Consider the following 19,596-nt stretch of genomic DNA (forward strand, 5'->3'; position numbering starts at 1 on the left):
TTCTGGGAGTTGAATTCCATATCCTGACGGGAATTCTGAGAGTTAAAAGTCCATATCCTGAGAAGGGAATTCTGGGAGTTGAAGTCCATATCCTGACGGGAATTCTGAGTTAAAAGTCCATATCCTGGCAAGGGAATTCTGGGAGTTAAAAGTCCACATCCTGAGAAGGGAATTCTGGGAGTTGAAGTCCATATCCTGGCAAGGGAATTCAGGGAGTTAAGAGTCCATATCCTGACAAGGGAATTCTGGGAGTTGAAGTCCATATCCTGACAAGGGAATTCTGGGAGTTAAAAGTCCATATCCTGGCAAGGGAATTCTGGGAGTTGAAGTCCACCTGTCTCAAAAGTGGCCAAAATTAAGATTTGCTGGTCTGCAGCGTTCACCTTTCCCAGCCCAGCCAGATTTATTCAGAGCACTTGCCAATCTTACCATTTGCAAGCGATATTCATTTAATTCTTTTGCAATGCTCTGAAAAGGTTGGGGGTTTGGTGAATTTTCCATTACTTTCCAAAGCTGTTGCTACACTCCCCCCCCCACTCCCGAGTACCATCAAGACAGCAATTCACTGAAAAATATTTTATTGCAAAAATTGTACAACAAAATTGTGCGCGGTGAGTAACAGATCTGAATCACAACAACGTGGTTTAATTCACCCAGCCACCCCCTGAACCCGTGATAGCACCGTCCTTATGCGCCCTGCAGTACTGTGTGTGTGTCTTGGATCTCCCCCCATCAAAGACCATCCTGGTGTACCTCCTTGGTGGAGAGAGGCTGATCACACATGCAACATGGGAAAGGCATGAACTTAGAAAAGAAGAGAGAGGCCGCGTGCGTCTATTTTTCTGTTTTACCAGAGTCTGGCCCTTTAAATTTAGTCCCCTGCTTAATCTTCCAAACTTTAAATTTTCAAAATTTACTCTTGTGCAGGACAGCTGCAAAATGTGGATTAGTGCACATAGCTTGGCCGCGTGCACATTGCGCTAAAAACCGAGGTTTACCCTGCTCTGCAAATATATCTGTTGAATTGCTTACTTTAACCTGGTTAAGGCACATTCTGGGTACATCACCATCGGTAGAAAGAATATGCCTTCAACTGTGGGAATAGTCAGTTTATCTCCCAAAAGTCTGCACACTTACCTTTCAGATTTAATCCAGGCCCTCATTTCCTAACTCCTGCATTATTTACGACACCCGTAATATAACTTCTCCATCCATCTTCTCTCCCTGATTTCATACCCTCGATGGGTTTGCAATACCATTATCAAACACACACACACCCTTGACGGCACAAAGCTACGTCCAAATGCCCAGCAAACCATCCCCAATGCTGGATGAAAATGGATGAAAACATCCATTTAATCTAAAATCACCGTTTTTCTTCTTCTTGGAAAAACATCCCCGGGTTTTGACTTGGCTCCCTCCAGGGCTAAAACTGCCAGGACTTGCTGTTCCGTTTCATAAAACTGAAAATGCAAATACTCTCACTCAGTAAGGACTTTAAATATTATGTCTATATGTGCCTGGATAGCCTCGAAAATCAGGGGAGCCAAGTCAAATGTTTTTAAAATGGATTAAAATGCCACGTTTCCCCGAAAATACGACCTCCTCCAAAAGTAAGTCCTAGCTCTGGGATCGCAAACCTATGGCACATGTGCCAGAGGTGGCACACAGAGCCCTCTGTGTGGGCACGCGTGCCATTGCCAGCTGGTCTTTGCGGGCACTGGAGTGCCAGAAAACGGCCCAGAAACAGGCCGGTTTTGAGCCGTTTTCATGCCAGTTTTCAGGATGTTTTTTCGGGCCAAAAACAGCTTTAAAAGTGGGCTGAAAACAGCCTGAAAGCCGGAAAACAGGCATGCGCGTGCCAGCCAGCTGGTCTTTGGTGCTCCGGTGCATGTGAAGACCCGTTGGCCAGCATGCATGCGCGAGCTGGAAACCTGCTGGCCAGTGCGCTTATGTCTAAAAGGTTCGCCGTCGCTCTCCTAGCTTGATCTTTCCCCATGCGCCCAAAATAAGCCCTAATGAAGACCACGCCCACTCCAAGGTGCACAGGTAAAAATTAAGCCAGGGTGGGGCTGGGGGAGCTGCCCTACTCCTTAGCTTCGGATAATTGCGCACCCTGACACCTACCTTGCTGGCCCATTTGTTCTGCAGCCGGCAAGGCTTAACCGGAGGCCTCTGCAAACAGTAACGGAGCTCCAGATTGATCCAGAGCTCCGGTCTTGACTGCTGAAGAAGTTCCTGAAGGCCTCTTGACAGCGAAAAGGAAGCTGTGTGTGTGTGTGTGTGTGTGTGATGCGCGCAAGTGAGTTGAGTCAGTGGATGACACCACCCAAAAGAAAGACCTGGTGCCTTTTTTTGTGGCAAAAAGTATGTATAAGACAGGGTCTTATTTTTGGGGAAACATGGTACGAATGGTAAGCCAAAATTCCCAATTCCTCTTTTTTAAGGTCTAAGTTTGAGGTCTCAATTCTCTCTCTGCAGTTATTACTAGCAGGTACCTGCTGGCAGTCCTCCACGTACGACCACTCGTACAGCGGCTTTCAAGTTACGACATCCCCGGGGGGGGGGATAAGTGACTTATGAACAGTCCTCGCCCAACCACCTCCCAGTCATGTGAACAAAATTTGACAAGCTCGGCAACTGGTTTGTATTTACGACGGTTGCAGCTTCCCAGTTGCGTCTCCCAATTGCAACCTCCCGAACAAAAAATCTAATGCGGGAAGTTGGATTTGCTTAACAGCCAAAGAGGTTATAAAATCAAGGAGACTCGCTTAGCAACTGGCTGGCTTAGCCCCCTGGTAGTCCTAAGCGGAGGAGTGCCCCGTTCTCAAGAAACGCACGCTGGGTTTTGCAGCAGTGAGAACCAGGAAAAGCGGGTAAGAGATGCCTTTCCTTGTCTTTCCCATGCTTGCAATCTCACAGTCCCAAACTTGGTTAACTGGCAAATTTGACCCTCTTTGTTTTTTAATTGAAACTTTTGTGCCATTATTTTTAGGAAGATCCCGGAAACAGGAAGAGATTACTTCTCCTGAAAGCGATGATATGAATCACACACACACACACACACACACCTTCCTAAATCTCAGACTGCATTTCAGTTTCCAGGGCAGATAAAACCACAGGTGGTCCTCGACTTACGACAGTTCCGTTTAGTGACCATTTGAAGTGGGGGGGGGAGGAATGACAACTGTGTTTTGCACTTATGAATGCCACAGCGCGTGCCAACCCCCACCCCCATGGTCACGTGATCAAAATTCAGGCGCCTGGCAACTGACTCATATATATGACGGTCGCAATGCCCCGGGTGGGACCTCCTGATTTCACTAAGATTCACTTAACAACCGTGTCACTAACATTAACAGCGGCAGGGATTCACTTAACAACTCTGGCAAGAAAAGCCGTAAAACGGGGCCAAGGGGGAAAAAAAACGCTCCGGAGACGTTTCACTTAACAACAGACATTTTGGCCTCGGTTTCGGTTGTAAGTCGAGAACTACCTGTATGAACCAAATAATGGGGTTCAAAAGGGTTGCTGGAGAATTAGGCCCTCGTCCTTCTCACCATCTTTTCATGATCCCCCAAATTTAATGCGTCAAAGGTTAGAGGGAGCGAGCACCGGTTTCTTTAAAAAAGGCACCTATTTTATCTCATTTCCTTTCTATATTTAAAAAAAAAAAGATAAAATAAAAACGAGAGAGACCAGCGCAAACCCGGCATGCAAGCTACAATTCGTCGCGCATTTTGTCTCCTTTGGGCTTCACCAGCCTGCCGATAAACAGGACGGAGTTGGTCTTGTTGTCCTTGACCAGGAAAAGGAAGGGATGGTCGACGTAGAAGAGTTTGGGATTCCGGATTTCCTCGCGGCCGTAGAGGTCGGCGTCGAAGGGGTTGCCTTCCGTGTCGAGCTCCAGGGCGGCCGCGTGGAAGACGTTGGAGAGGTAGAGGTCCTTCTTGCCGGAGATCTTGGATAGGTCGGCTTTGTTCTTATCCACGGCTTCGGTTAAGCCGAGATCGGACAAGTGTTTCTGGACGGAGAGAGAGAGAGAAAGACATTATTTTCCCCTGCTCAGCGATTGGCTGGACTTCTGTGATGTCATGTCACCCACAGTTCGGTAGTCCTCAACTTACAACTGCAACTGACGCCAAAGTTGTTGGGTGCTTCTCCGTCACGGGAGGTTTTTAAGATGAGACTGGACAGGCATTGGGTATGCCTGTTTTTCAGGCCAAAACCCTGGGTTTTTTGGCTGTTTTTCAGGCCGTTTTCCGGCGCTCCAGAGCCTCCGAAGACCAGCTGACCGGCAAGCATTTGCACGCTGGAAATTAGAAGAGCAGCTGGTGCCCACAAAGAGGCCACCCGTGCCATCGGTTCGCCATCAGGGTTATAGGGTCTTCTGTTCAAGCGGGAGGGTCAGACTAGATGACCTCCAAGGTCCTTTCCAACTTTGTTATTCTGTGGCTGGAAACCCAGCCAAGCAGCCCATGCTTGGCAGTCCACAACTTCTAGTGGCAAGCGGTTCCACTGGTTAATTCTCACTGTTAGGAAGTTTCTCCTTAATTCCAAGTTGCCTCTCTCCTTCATTAGTTTCCACCCATTGCTTCTTGTCCTGCCTTCAGGTGCCTTGGAGAATAGCTTGACTCCCTCTTCTTTGGGGCAGCCCTTAAGATATTGGAAGATGCTATCATGTCTCCCCTGGTCCTTCTCTTCATTAAACTAGACATGCCCAGTTCCTGCAACCGTTCTTCATATGTTTTAGTCTCCAGTCCCCTAATCGTCTTCGTTGCTTTTCTGAAGACATGTACGTTAAAGAACCATCTTCCTTGTGATGCACCGGTTCCTTCAGCTTCCTCGCTTTGGGATGAGCCAAAATTGGGCAGTAATTAAAAATCCCGCCTCACTTGCCGTGTCTGGAATTCCTTCTCAAAGCAAGCAAAGCTGCCCCAAAGAGGAGGGGGTCAAATTATTCTCCAAAGCATCTGAAGGCAGGAGGAGAAGCAATGGGTGGAAACTAATCAAGGAGAGAAGCAACCTGGAACTGAGGAGGAACTTCCTGTCGGTGAGGACAATTAACTAGTGGAACAGCTTGCCACCAGAAGTTGTTCCATCCATAGAGGTTTTTCAGAAGAGACTGGACAGTCACTTGTCTAAAATGATAACAGTCTCCTGCCTGAGCAGGGGGTTGGACTAGACGACCTCCAGGGTCCCTTCCAACTCTTTGTTATTCCCAGCGGACAGCTGAGGATGCTCACCTGAATGTCGTGGCTGACCTCCAGGCTGATCTTGGGCAAGGAGATGGCCACGGAGCGCTGCTTCAGCTTGCCCAGCCAGGTCTGCAGCTGTTCCTGGGTCAGCAGCTTCTCCACCCGTTCCAGGGGCTCCACGTGATTCGGCATGATGATGATCAGGCTGGAGAGCTTGTGGGCCAGCGGCATCTCCACTATCTGCAGCTTCTCCGCCTCGTCCTCGTAGTATTTGTACAGTCCTGCACGGAATTAGAATCAGCGGGCTGGTCAGAAAGAGGGCAGAGAAGGGCAACCACGAGGCTCAAACATAGGAAGAACGGTTGCAGGAACTGGGTAGGCCTAGTTTAAGAGAAAGAAGGACCAGGGGAGACACGATAGCAGCCTTCAATATCTCAGGGGTTGCCCCAAAGAAGAGGGAGTCAAACTATTCTCCAAGGCACCTGAGGGTAGAACAAGAAGCAATGGGTGGAAACTAATCAAGGAGAGATCCTTTCTTCTGTTCTTCTCTCCTCCCTCCCTCCTGTCCTTCCTTCCCACCTTCCTTCTTCCTTCCTACCTACCTTCCTTCCCTCCCACCTTCCTTCCTTCCAATATCTCAGGGGCTGCCCCAAAGAAGAAGGGTTATTCTCCAAGGCACCTGAGGGCAGAACAAACAGCAATGGATGGAAGCTAATCAAGGAGAGTTCCTTCCTTCCCTCCCACCTTCCTTCCTTCCAATATCTCAGGGGCTGCCCCAAAGAAGAGGGAGCCAAGCTATTCTCCAAAGCACCTGAAGGCAGGAGAAGAAGCAACGGGTGGCAACTAATCAAGGAGAGATTAGCTTGACCCCTTCTTCTTTGTGGTAACCCCTGAGATATTGGAAGGTGGGAGAGAAGGAAGGAGAGAAGGAAGGATCTCTCCTTGATTAGCTTCCACCTACTGCTTCTTGTCCTGCCTTCAGGTGCTTTGGAGAATAGCTTGACTCCCTCTTCTTTGTGGCAACCTCAGAGATATTGGAAGGAAGGAAGGTGGGATGGATGGAAGGAAGGAAGGAGAGAAGGAAGGAAGGTTGGTTCTCCAAAGCCCCTGAAGGCAGGACAGGAAGCAATGGATGCAAACTTATCAAGGAGAGAAGCAACCTGGAAGTAAGGGGAAACTTCTTACGGTGACAATTAACCAGCGGAACAGCTTGCCACCAGAAGTTGTGGGTGCTCCAACACTGGGGGTGTTTAAGAAGAGATTGGAAAACCACTTCTCTGGAATGGTGAAGGGCAACTATTTTTTCCAACCTAGGCCACTTTAAGATTCGTGGACTTCAACTCCCAGAGAGCCTCAACCAGCATGGCTGGCTGGGGAATTCTGGGAGTTGAAGTCCGCATGTCTTAAAGGGTCCATGTTTGGAGATCCCTGGAATAAACCAAGGGACAAATAAACACAAATTAAATGCAAGTGCTGTCTCTGTTGTAGAGGGGCTGCATGTCAGCTCTGGCAAACCCACAGGCCCGGAGCTGCCATTCGGGCAAGGGCGGGGAGGGAGCTATGGAAGCTGCCAGCTGGGGACTTTCCCTTTCACCTCTTGGTGAAATAAATCTTGCAAGAGATTTGCTTGCAACGTATTAACACAATATCCGATTATTTAATGTCACTTTTTAAATTAGTCAACATCATTTTATTGTTCAACTTCCTTACCCGTCCGGTGCATCATGGGAATGCCGACTGTGTAGGAACGTGTCACCATGAAGCCGCGGTTGTCCACCATCTTGTGATGGAACTTCTCATCCCAGTGCGCTAAAACAAAACGAACAGCCGTGAATTAAAAAAAATGCAACGAGCGGTGTAGTGGCCCACGCCTCACAATCAGGAGGCTATGAGTTCAATCATAGGTAGAGGCAGATATTTCTCTCTCTCTGGGCAGATATTTTTCTCTCTTATCTGCTGAACAAACCTCCGTCATGGCAACAGGAAAGGGATCCGGCCAGTAAAATACTGCTAGCTCCATTTGGTTGCCCAGACGCCACCCCACAAGGGATTATGGGGTCGTTAAAAGACGATGATGATAAATGAAAAAAGTTTACAAAACAGATTAAGTTTAGATCAGGGTTTTCCAACTTTGGCCCCTCTACTAATACCCCACCACCACGTTCCTCCCTCTGCTTCAACCCCCCCTCCCATCACCGTGGACTCACGTTTGAAGAACATGGCGTTGACGATCAAGGCTCCATCCGTCTTCTGGACGTCTTTGGTGACCTCAGGCAGCTTGCCATCCGTGGTCTGGGCCGCCCACTCGTTGATGGACTTGAGGGCGCTACGCTTGTCCCGGAAATTGATCTTCGAATGCTCGTAGTTGTAGTGCTTCTTGCTGCTCTGAACAAAGTCCTCCGCGAAGCTGATGGAGCTGGGCCCGTAGAGGCGGCTCCCCAGTTTCCAAGTGACATTCCGGGCCGTGGCGTTGCTGACGTCCGTCAGGAATTCGGAGAGTCCGCTGTGGATGTCGTCGTCTTTGAGCTTGCTGGCGCTAAGAAGGGCCTTGGCTTGGGAGGCGGTGTTGTCCTTCCCCCCGAGGGACACCAAGCCCAGCGAAGACGCCACCACCACAGGGGACACCAAGATGTTCTCCAAGGTCTTGTCCTTGGCCATCACTTGGTAGAGGTTGAAAGCCAGGATGGCGCTGCGGTCAGCCAAGGTGGCGGCCTTCTCGCTCAGCTTCTTCTCCTTTGTGGCGGGTTTCTTCTCGCTTTTCTTCTTGTCGTCGGAGGGCACTGCCGTGGCAAGGGCGCAGAGCGCGAGGAGGTGGATCAACCAGGTGGATTCCATGACAGCAGAGGGCAGTCGCAAGCTATGAGGAAGCAAGATGGCCGGTCAAAATGGGTGGAAGGCTGAGTCGTCCTTGAGCCAGTCAGGATCGAACTCCTGGCAGTCGGCAGAATTATTAGTCTGCAACACAGCTTACGACCACAACGGAGCCCAAAATTTATGCTGAGATATTTGTTAAGTGAGTTTTGCCCCATTTTACGTCTTTTCTTGCCACATTCGTTAAGCGAATCACTGCAGTTGTTAAATTGGCAGGCAAGTCCCCCACTTAACATCATTTCATTTAGTGACCGTTCAAAATGACAAAGGCACTGAAAAAAGTGACTTATGACCCCTTTTCACACTTATGACCCTTTATCACACTTACAACCCCCCCCCCGTCTCGCGATCAAAATTCAGAAGCTTGGCAGCTGACTCGTACTTATGACGGTCTCAGTGTCCCAGGGTGGTGGTAGGGTAGCGTGATCCCCTTTTGCGACGGCCTGACAAGCAACGTCCATGGGGAAGCTGGATTCACTTAACAACTAGGTTACTGACTTATAAACGGCAGTGATTCACTTAGCAACCGTGGCAAGAAAAGTCGTAAAATGGAGCAAAATTCATTTAACAACAAATTTTGGGGTCAATTGTGTTCGAAAATACAAATATAGTGGCGTCTCGTTTTAAGATCCGTTGCGTTGTGATAATTGAAAGTTACGACAAACACCCCCACCTCACAAATGACTACCCCTTGCATTTTGGGCACCCGGCTTACAACTTTTTATAGCATTCCAACCTCACAACCACAACTCATGGGACGTTTTGCTGAAAATTTTATTTCTATTTTCCAACAAAAATTACCATTGCGGACATCGTCTTTGCTTAACGATTTTAAGGTGACCCATTTAACAACCAGCACGACTTACGACCTACTTCTGGGCTCAATCACTGTCACAAGTCAAGGAGTAATTCATATGCCAAATGTTACAACACCGACTGTGCTCAAATCCAGAGTAATTTATTTATTGTGAAATTTATTTGGCGTCTCCCGAAGAGCTAGTTTTCTGCATGCAAGGAATTTTAATTCAAGCAATTTATCGTCCAAATATAAGGCGGAATTCGAAGGCAGATGTTGAATAAATGTAATGCATCATAAAGTTAATAAATCGTGTTTTGCAAAGACCGTATTTCCAAAATACGGTGGTAGGCAATCCAGGTTTTTCCCTAGCTCCTAGGACTTCCAGTCAGCACTTCCTGGCTGTGAAGGATGGATGCTGTAGTCCCCAAACATCTGGAACTGCCTGGCTGTAAAAACCCAGTAAGGTCAAATTACAGATGCTAGTAGCTCTGGCTAGAGTCTGTTCCCCTGATACTCCACTAGGGGGCGCCCAGGATTACATTAGTGCAGTTTGGTCTTTTGCAGAATTTAAGAATTTGATTAAAGATTTAGCTAGAAGCACAATATTTTCCTCACTTCCTGGCCACACACCCACTTGGTTTACAACTGAGTGCAAGGTAGTAACTTTGGAGCAGTGATTTAAGGAAGCAACAGCTCAGAAAACAGGAGCAACTAAATGGTGCAAAAGCAGAGAAGGCCACATGCCAGTGGCAAAGTGCATGTTGGTTTCAATGCTTGGTGCTTCCACTTGAAAAGGGGCAGACATTTCACCCCCCCAGCTACCATGTTCAAGAGCTGATATGCAATAGGTGGACCAATAATCCACCAGGAAAATTAGACGACAATTCATTTAATTCCAACAGATTTGCAAAATAAAAATGTTTCATTTGCATTAAGACCAAATCGGCAAGGTTTTTCTCCTTTTTTAATAATAATAACCAGCCCCAAGGGCTGTGAATCTCACCAAAGATTACATAATAATAATAATAATAATAATAATAATAATAATAATAATAATAATAATAATAATAATAATAATAATAAAAACAATAACAATAACAATAATATAATTGGTTAGGACTTGAGCTGTTGAGCTACCAACCAGCTCCAAAGGTTGTGAATCTCACAAAAGATTCACCACATAATAATAATAATAACCTGGCCATCGAAACTACATGGCTATGGATGAAGCATGTCACAGTGATATCCATTGTCATCGGGGCACTTGGCACCATGTCCAAGAATTTTGCAAGATACATCAAGAAATTGCAGCTTCCTGCAATAACACCAGCAGAGCTGCAAAAAACTGTGCTACTCGGAGCATCTTATACTTTAAGAAGGTCCTTGGTTGATCCCTAGGACGCTGGCAGCAAACCGTATCAACCATTAACACCAGTCAATGGTACTTGTGACGCATATTTAAATGTTCATTTGACATGTTTAATGAATAAAGTAAATAATATGTGTGTTTATAGATGGATAGATAGATATAGAATAAGATATAGATAAATATAGATACATATTGCAAAATTGCAAGGCGGAAGGAAGAGAGCCAAAGAGAGAAGAGAAAGAATGAAGCATCTTCAATGGAAATTGCAGTTAGTCCTCAACTTTCGACGATTCATTTAGTGACCGTTCAAAGTTACAGCAGCACCCTTTCAGCATCCCCCTGGTTAAGTGCTCAAAATTCCGACGCTTGGCAACCTGACTCAGATTTATGACGGTTGCAGCGTACCGGGGTTGTGGGATCCGCTTTTGCGACCAACGAGCAAAATCAACAGGGGAGCCAGATTCACTTAACAACCGTGCTCCTAACCTATCAACTTCAGTGATTCGCTTAACAACGGTGGCCAGAAAAGCCACAAACCAGGGCAGAAGTCACTTAACAACCGTCTGGCATAGCAATGGAAATGTTGGGCTCAATTGTGGTCGTTAAGTCGAGGATTGCCGTGTATAATTTTAACTATCCCTACAAACGGTGCCCTCCCCTTTTTCCTGCAGTGCCATCTGAGCAGCTGCCAAGGCCTCCAGAGCTGGCAAAGGCGGGCACCATGCCAAGGGAGCAGATTAAGGCGAATTCCTTGCATAAAAGGGGGTATTGCTGAATCAGAGAATAACAGAAAAAAGGTGGAATTGCGTTTTCCATCCACCTCCCCAGGCTAGCCCCCCCCCCCCACACACACACACACCGCGGGCTCCAAGCAGCCTTGCCCCACAATAAACCAATTCAGCTGCCAGCACAGGGTTCAAATTTCAAATTTTACGCATCATTGGTCATTCAAGCTGGTCGGGCAAATTTAAAAAGAAAACAAATTAGACAGACTTGATAGAAAGGTTTTCTATAAATAAGTCTGCTGTTCGAACAAAGCATCCCTTTGTTAAATTAGGAGAGGTCAGAAGGAAAAGGCATGCAGACTGGTTACAGGTAGTCCTCGGCTTACGACCGGCATTGTGCCCAGAATTCCCCCTTGCTAAGCGAGACAGTTCAGGGAATTTCGCCTCCCTTTTTATCACAACTGTTCAAATGAATCACGGCTGAATTTGCTGATCAGATGGTCGCAAAAGGAGGATCAGGTGACCCTGGGACACCGCAGCCGTCGTAACTATGAGTCAGCTGCCAAGACTCTGAATTTGGACCACCACGTGACCACTGCAATGGTCATAAGGGTGAAAAACGGTCGTAAGTCGCTTTTTTCAGTGCCATTGTAACTTTGGTCACTAAAGGAACTGTTGCAAGTCGAGGACTATCTGAGTCGGTTGTGGAGCGTCTGAATTTCGATCGCGTGATGCTGCCATAGTCATTAAGTGTGAAAAAGTCATGTCACTTTTTTCCAGTGCTGCTGTAACTTTGGTCCCTAAATGAGTGGTCGTAAGTTGAGGACTACCTGTAATTTCCACTGAGGATGCTTCCTTCTTTCTCTTCTCTCTTTCGCTCTCTTCCTTCCGTCTCGCACACGACGTAAGTTGTAAGTCGAGGACTGCGTGTATTGGTCGGTTCCTAAATCCAAACAGCTGGATTGGTAATGCAGAAGCGGTGCAGCGCAATTTTTATTGGTATAAATACAACAATTTTGTTGTAGAGCAAAAACTTATCTTGCAAATCCACTCCACACCTGCCTCACTCCCGTTATAAAGGACTTGTGACTTTACCTGGGATCAGAATTTGGCAGTGGCTGTGTTGAATACCAACCAAAATATATATTTTTTTCTCAATCTTGGCTCCTTTTAAGAACTGTGGACTTCAACTCCCAGAATCCCCCAGGCTGCCCTGCTTGACAAATAGACAACACTTGCAAACTCTTCTCAACATCCTGAGACCATAGTTTATGACGTGTTTTTCCCAAGATAAAAATGATTATTTACTTCAGGTTTTCGGCCAAAGCGGTCTAATACGGAAACAATGGGTTTGGCTTAACGACCGCCACAATAAAGGTCGTAAAAAAAAACCATCTGGATACGTGATGTCTGGCTTTAGGACCGTATAATTTATGATTTTATCACTATAAGTCAAGGACTAGCTGTAAGCTGAACAAGAGGAAAAGCATCTGTAGCATGCTGTTACCTGCTCAGGAAAGCTTTTGAAATTCTTTCACTGGGCGTGACAGGTGCTCAGCTACAGAACCTTCCAGGAATTAACAGAATAACAGCGTTGGAAGGGACCTTAGAGGTCTTCTAGTCCAACCCTCTGCTCAAGCAGGAGATCCTATATCATTCTGGACAAATGGTTGTCTAATCTCTTCTTAAAAACCTCTGGTGAGAAGGAAGGAAGGATAGCAGAATAACAAGAGTTGGAAGGGACCTTGGAGGTCTTCTAGCCCAACCCCCTGCTCAAGCAGGAGACCCTAAATAATTCCAATGAAATGGGTGTCCCAATTTATTCTTAAAAACCTCCAGTGTTGGCGCATGGACAACCTCTGGTGGCAAGCTGTTCCACTGGTTAATTGTTCTCTCCATTAGGAAATTTCTTCTTATTTCCAGGTTGCTTCTCTCCTTGATTAGTTTCCATCCATTGCTTCTTGTCCTACCTTCAGGGGGCTTTGGAGAATGTGGAAACACCCTCCCCCTTCCTTCTCTTCTTTGTGGCATTCACTTTTTACTTGCATGGCAATTCATTGTAATTAGTTGCATTCAGACACAGTTATAGCTTCTCCTGCAGAAACCATATTCATAAAGAAAGGTACCAATGGCTTTGAAATTAAAGAGAAATTCCTTTTTTTTAAAAAAATGCAAGCCTTGGATCTCTATCTTGGTGGGACGTAGGATTTTTGGATAAAGGAATTAGCAATTGGGATGCGGAAGGGGGTTAACCTGCCCTCGAGGCCGCCGGAGACTTGTGTGTTTGCACAAACGCATCCATGTGCAAAAAATGTTTCTCTTTCCACGGTTTGCTTTCTCCAATGGGCCAATTTAGCCAATAGGTACATTCCTGCTCAAGCCAGGCTAGGGTTGGACTAGAAGACCTCCAAGGTCCCTTCCAACTCTGTGATTCTATTCTATTCTATTTACAGGGAAGAAAATCTGGATTAAAACTTTAATGGTTGACCCTCTGCCTTTAGGACAATTTCAATCCCCAAGATGGAATTAGCGCTCCATCAATAAAAACCCAACCCTCACCAGATTAGAAAATATCACTTTTGGGGAAATATTTCTCCACCGGATTTCCCCGGTATTCCAACCAGGATAAAGTGTTTTTTTTTTAAAAAAAAAAATGCAGGTAGTCCTCGATTTACAGCCATTGATTCAGTGACCGAACGGGCTCCATCAATGCTGAAGCATCGCTTTGCAGTCACACGCACGCACGCATAGAAAAGGAGGGGAAAAAAAAGACTTCCAGGCTGCAACATGGCTGCAGATGTTCAAAGCCGCCCAGTGGGGCCCCCACCCACACGCCCCCCCCAAATGCCACGTAGGCAAGGCTCAGCCTGGGAAAGCTCTGAGACAAAGCGCATAATTATCATGCCAGCTGTCTGGCAGGAAGAGGATGTTGAACAGAAATCAAAACCAAACTCGGACGGCTTAAAAACTCCCGAGTTATTTTATTCCCCTTTTTCTATTTCTGCAACCACCAAATCAATTGCAAATTAAAAGTCTTCAGGCTGTTTGTTCTGCTTATTTCAGCAAAAACGCAGCCGGCCGGAGAGGAATCTCAGAACGAATTTTCGAGAAATAATCTTAGTTTCTACTTCTGCGGAGTGGGAAGGCTTCCCGACTTTTTCTTCCCAACTTTGAAGGCTAGAAACTTGCCTTCAAATCAAAACATCCAGAGTTCTGATTTGCAGAATTTACTCTGCAACTCTTGCTTGCTTTTTTCTTGCTCGCTTTTCTTTCTCTCTCTTTCTTCCTCTCTCCACCTTCCTTCCTTCCCATTCTTTCTCCTATTCTTTCTTCCTTCTCAAATTTCTGTCCATCTAGCCTCCTTCCTTCCATTTCTGTCCATCTTTCTATCTTCCTTCCTTCCTATCGTCTTCTCCTCCTTCCTTCCCATTCTATTCTCAGATTTCTTTCTTCTCAAATTTCTGTCCATCTATCCATCCTTCCTCCTCCCTTCTATTTCTGTCCATCTTTCTATCTTCCTTCCTTCCTATATTCTTCTCCTTCCTTCCTTCCCATTCTCTCTCCTATTTTCCCTCCCTCCCTTCCATCCCTCCATCCTTTCCTTCTTTCTAAAATTTATTGGGTTGACCATCTTAGGTAATATATAAACTCTTGGTGGCTTACCTTTACAATCTAAGTTAAAACCCAAAAGCTAAAATCAAACATTAAAACCAAAGACAGGGAGGAATCTCTTATTATACAATCAACCTAATTCCATCATTAGCCAGATATTGGATCGCAAACCGGTTTAGCAAAATGGTTTACAAGCAAGCCAGTATTAAGTGTGGCATTTTTTGAACTGGTTAACCCGTTTTAAATTTTTCTTATTTCTCCTAAGCCGACCTCTAACCTTTTCTACTTTTTTCTCTGTCTTAAGGCAAAAAAAGAGAGATTAAGTTTGCTATTTAAACACCCCCAGGGTTAAAATTCACCCTTTTCCCATTTTTAAAGGCATCCTGCTAAAACTGCATCATATATTTCGCACCCAATGAATGAAAAGCTATCCGCAAAAAATAGGAATAAACCCCAGACCCGTTTAAAACTTTTAGCAAAACCCCTCCAGAACCAAAGAATCACTAAAACCACAAACTTATCTGTCTCTTTTCTAAGTTCAGTTCATGAATAAAATTCCACCTTCTATCCATTCTGCGCGATTTAGGCATCCTCACCATTATTTTCTATCTAGGTCACAACCTGTCAAACTTCATTTTCTGGATTCTTGGATGCCAGGACAGTCTCCTCAGCCCTTTTTGCAGAGGGCAAAATTAAAAATAAAACTCCAGGCCAGCCCCAGGAGCTAAATTAAGCTTAGCCGGGTCTGCTGCAAAAGACTCTAAATCAAAACAACCAATCCTGGTTTAATAGAGTCAGAAATGCAACTTATTTAGAAGCTGGGACTGCCCATCTTTGCTTTCCCAAAATATGTTTCTTTTGGAATAAGCTACGGTCCCAGCCTGAATCCAGGATCAGGGTTTCTGAACCCAGTTCCTAGCCACGATGGAACAAGCAGACATTAAGAGGGAAAACAATCCTGGTTTATGAGGAAACTAGTCCTCCTCCTGGCCTATCCAGCTGAATTAAAGCCTTAATAAATGCCATTTGTGCAAGGGGTTGACCCCTGGTTCATTTTATAATAAAGCGTAAAGGAAAAACCAGGAACAAGCAAAAGAGAAAAACAATCCTGGTTTATTACAGAGACTAGCCCTCTTTCGCCTGCTTATCCTGCTGAATTAAAGCCTTAATAAATGCCATTTGTGCATTTGATTGTTCAGCCTAAAGGAATGGCTTGATTTTGGGGGTTGATGCAAGAAGCACAATCAGAAAGTTTTCTGCCCCTTGCTCCAACAGCTCGTGTGGATGCAGTCCATTTCAATCCGGATTTCCCCCCTCTCCCTCTTCTGCATTCTCCAGCCCCCTCCCCTAAAAGAAACGGTACATCGCCCCCCCCTGCAGCTACTTGAGCCAAAAGCCTCCCCCTCCCGTCCTGAATGCAAAAGTTCTGCGCATCTCCACCGTCTGGATCGCCTTTCTCTTTCTCTATCGCGCGCAAGAGGGTGGGGGGAGCGGGTGGGGGTCCCATTCTCGCCCAGGCAGTCGCTCTTCGCCCCCTCCCCTCCCGCCTGAAGCAGGAACCGCCCAGCCCCGGTGACCCCACCCGCCGGATCTCCAGCCGATCCCGGGGATCCTGCGAGTCAAATCCCTGCGCGCTTTTCCCACCTTGCGCGCCAGAATTTGCAAGGCCGGCGCTTTTGGGGTGCAAGGGCTAATCTGGGGGGGGTCCAGAGACCACCATCCCCTTCTCCCCCCGGTGAAATCCCAGTCCTTTTCCCCCGCGCCCATGGCTGGAAAGGGGGCGCCAAGGGAAGGGAAGGGGCTCTCGGGTTCACGTGTCGTGTGAACGCTGCCCGCGAACGGGAAGCGGGTCAAGAGCGCTTTTTCCGGGTCGGGGACCTGGGAAGGAAGGTGGAAGCCCCCCCCTCAAGGCCCATGCAGGGAGGGGTCCCCTTTCCCCATCGCGCCACTTAGAAGGGGATGATGGGGCATGGAATGCACGGGTCGGGAGGGGATGATGGGATAAGGCATGCAAGGGCTGGGAGAGAATGATGGGCATATGCACAGGCTGGGAGGGGATGATGGGACACGCCATACACCAACTGGGAGGGGATGATGGGACATGCAGGCACGGGCTGGGAAGGGATGATGGGACATGCCATGCACGGGCTGGGAGGGGATGATGGGACACGCCATACAGCAACTGGGAGGGGATGATGGCACATATGCACGGGCTGGGAGGGAATGATGGGATATATTATGCACGGGCTGGAAGGGGGAGGATTGGACACACTATGCATTGGGAGGGGATGATGGCACATGCCTTGCACGGGCTGGACCAGGACAATGGGACCTACCATGCACAGGTCAGGAGAGGATGATGGGACACCCCCCACCCCGATGGAGACCCCACTATGCGCCCCTAAACCGGAGGGCGCTGGGAGTTGCAAGGCGGCTTCCCTCCGCTTCGGCCACCCGGGGTCCCCCCGCAACTTCCAAAAGGAACCCCCCCCCACTCCCCGGACCCAGCGCCCCCTCCTCACCCGGGTCCTTGCAACGGAGGCGCTCCGCACTGGCTTTGCTGGGGCCGAGCCGCCGCCGGGCAAGGGGGCTATATAAGGGGGGACGGAGAAACTTCTGGAAAGGGGCGGCTGGGAGGGGGGAGGGGAGGGCAAGGCTTCTCCTCTTGCAAGACCAGCCCCTCCCTCTCCCCCGCCCCCTCCCCGCCTCTGCGGGGTCCTAACGCCGCTCGGGTTGCAGCCGCCGCCATCTGCTCCGCTTTGCGACCGCCGCTGCGGGGATTTTAGTTAGTTCTATTCTATTCAATTCTATTATTCTATACTTATTTTATTCTTCTATTCTGTTGTATATTCCTATTCTATATTCCTATTCTGTTCTAATTCCATATTCTATTTTCTTCAATTCTTCTATTCTAATATACTATTCCATATTCCTATTCTATTCTATTCTATTCTATTCCTATTCTATTGTATTCTAGTTCTAATTCTCTTCTCTTCTAATTCCATATTCTATTCCATATTCCTATTCTATTCTAATTCTAATTCTCGTCTCTTCTTCTATTCTATTCCATATTCCTATTCTATTCTATTCTATTCTAATTCTAATTCTAATTCTCTTCTCTTCTTCTCTTCTATTTTCTATTCTGTTATTCTATTCTTATTCTATTCTTCTATTCTATTCTATCCTACCTTTTCTACTCTATTCTAAATACTGAAGTGTCCTTTGGACTTCATCCACATTGACAAAACTCCCATCAGAATCAGGATACAGCTGGAAGGGACCTTGGAGGTCTTCTAGTCCAGCCCCTTGCTCAAGCAGGAGACTCTGCACCATTTCAGACAACTGACTGTCCAGTCTCTTCTTAAAAACCCTCCAGTGACGAAGCACCCACGATTTCTGGAAGGTAAGCTGTTCCACAATTGTCCTTTACTAAAGTTTCTCCTTAGTTCCAGGTTGCTTCTCTCCTTGATTAGTTTCCACCCATTGCTTCTTGTCCTGCCCTTTGGTGCTTTGGAGAATAGCTTGACTCCCTCTTCTTTGTGGCAACCCCTGAGAGATATTGGAAGGAAGGTGGGAGGGAGAGAAGGAAGGATCTCTCCTTGATTAGCTTCCATCCATTGCTGTTTGTTCTGCCCTCAGGTGTCTTGGAGAATAGCTTGACTCCCTCTTCTTTGGGGCAACCTGAGAGATATTGGAAGGTGGGAGGGAAGGTAGGAAGGAAGAAGGAAGGTGGGAAGGAAGGAGAGAAGGGAGGGTGGAAGGAAGCAAGGAAGGATGGAAGGAAGGAGAGAAGGAGCGAAGGAAGGTGGGAAGGAAGGACAGGAGGGAGGGAGGGAGGAGAGAAGAACAGAAGAAAGGATCTCTCCTTGATTAGCTTCCACCCATTGCTTCTTGTCCTGCCCTCTGGTGCTTTGGAGAATAGCTTGACTCCCTCTTCTTTGGGGCAGCCCCTCAAATACTGGAAGACTGCTATCGTGTCCCCCCTAGGCCTTCTTTTCTCCAGACTAGCCAAACCCAAATCCTGCAGCTGTTCTTCACGTGTTTTAGTCTCCAGGCCTTTGAGCATCTTAGTTGCTCTTCTCTGAACTTTTTCCAAAGTCTTAACATCCTTTTTTGTAATATGGTGACCAAAACTGGATGCAGGAGTCTAGCTGTGGCCCTACTAAGGCTTTACAAAGCGGTACTAATACTTCACGTGATTTTGACTCCATGCTTCTATTTATACAACCAAGGATCGTATTCGCTTTTTTTGGCTGCCGCCACACACATCTGGCTCACATTTCATCAGTCAATTGCAGCTCGACTCAGAATAACTGGCAACCTGCACGGAGACCTTAAATCCCATCCAACGTCCACATCTGCCTCTCCCACGCCCTTGAGAAGGACTCGAGGGGTGGATACAAATGCTAAATCCAGCCTGAACATCTGGCTGACCAAGAAGAAGTCCACAACTGACAGATCTGTCCTCTGGAAAACCGAGGGGGGAAAACTCACATGTGAATCCCCTCCCAAAATATGAATTAGTGCAACGTGGATTGCAATCCTTGGATGATGTCTCCCACTTCATCGGGTTTTGGTGGGGAGTTTGCCAAAAGAATGAAAACTTTTTGCAAAAGGAACGGAAAAAAAAATAGACCCAAAGATGGATAAGAAATATCAATATATAATACTATGCACACTCACCGCTGCCTTTGCACAAAATTGAAAACAAAAAACTACCCCTCCCGATGAAATGGTAATTCGGAAGATACTCAAATGTGCTGAAATGGACAGGATGACCATGGAGTTAAAAGAAAGAGAAGAGTCAGACTATTATAAAAGTTAAAATAAAACAAGTGGCTAGAGAATAGAAGCCAACAAGAGAAATCCAAGTGTTAAGAATTATTGATTATAAATATGAAGACAAATGTATGTGTTTAACTTCTGAGTATATGTATTATAAACATTCTACCACAATACAATTACTACGTTTAGTATTAGAAATGTTAAAATTTACGATAAGGCAACAATGGAAGAGTGAAC

At 46.7% G+C, this 19,596-nt stretch overlaps 1 protein-coding gene across 3 annotated transcripts; it reads right to left on the minus strand.

Moving 5' to 3' along the window:
* Positions 1-561: 561 nt before the first annotated feature.
* Positions 562-17,226, minus strand: SERPINH1 (serpin family H member 1). 3 transcript variants are annotated; one of them, XM_081952885.1, is made up of 6 exons: positions 17,097-17,196; positions 12,058-12,175; positions 7,406-8,055; positions 6,909-7,007; positions 5,247-5,479; positions 562-4,024 (listed from the first exon to the last, which is right to left on the minus strand). In XM_081952885.1, the coding sequence occupies exons 3-6, from the start codon at positions 8,031-8,033 to the stop codon at positions 3,722-3,724; spliced, it is 1,263 nt and encodes a 420-aa protein (XP_081809011.1). In that variant the 5' UTR covers positions 8,034-8,055; positions 12,058-12,175; positions 17,097-17,196; the 3' UTR covers positions 562-3,721. The 3 variants fall into 3 exon arrangements, with proteins under 3 accessions (XP_081809011.1, XP_081809010.1, XP_081809012.1); XM_081952884.1 differs by lacking the exon at positions 12,058-12,175 and having other exon boundaries at positions 17,097-17,226; XM_081952886.1 differs by lacking the exons at positions 12,058-12,175; positions 17,097-17,196 and adding an exon at positions 11,793-11,905.
* Positions 17,227-19,596: the final 2,370 nt, after the last annotated feature.

This window comes from Natrix helvetica (assembly GCF_964273705.1).
Source record: "Natrix helvetica genome assembly, chromosome: 4".
Lineage (NCBI taxonomy): Eukaryota > Metazoa > Chordata > Lepidosauria > Squamata > Natricidae > Natrix > Natrix helvetica.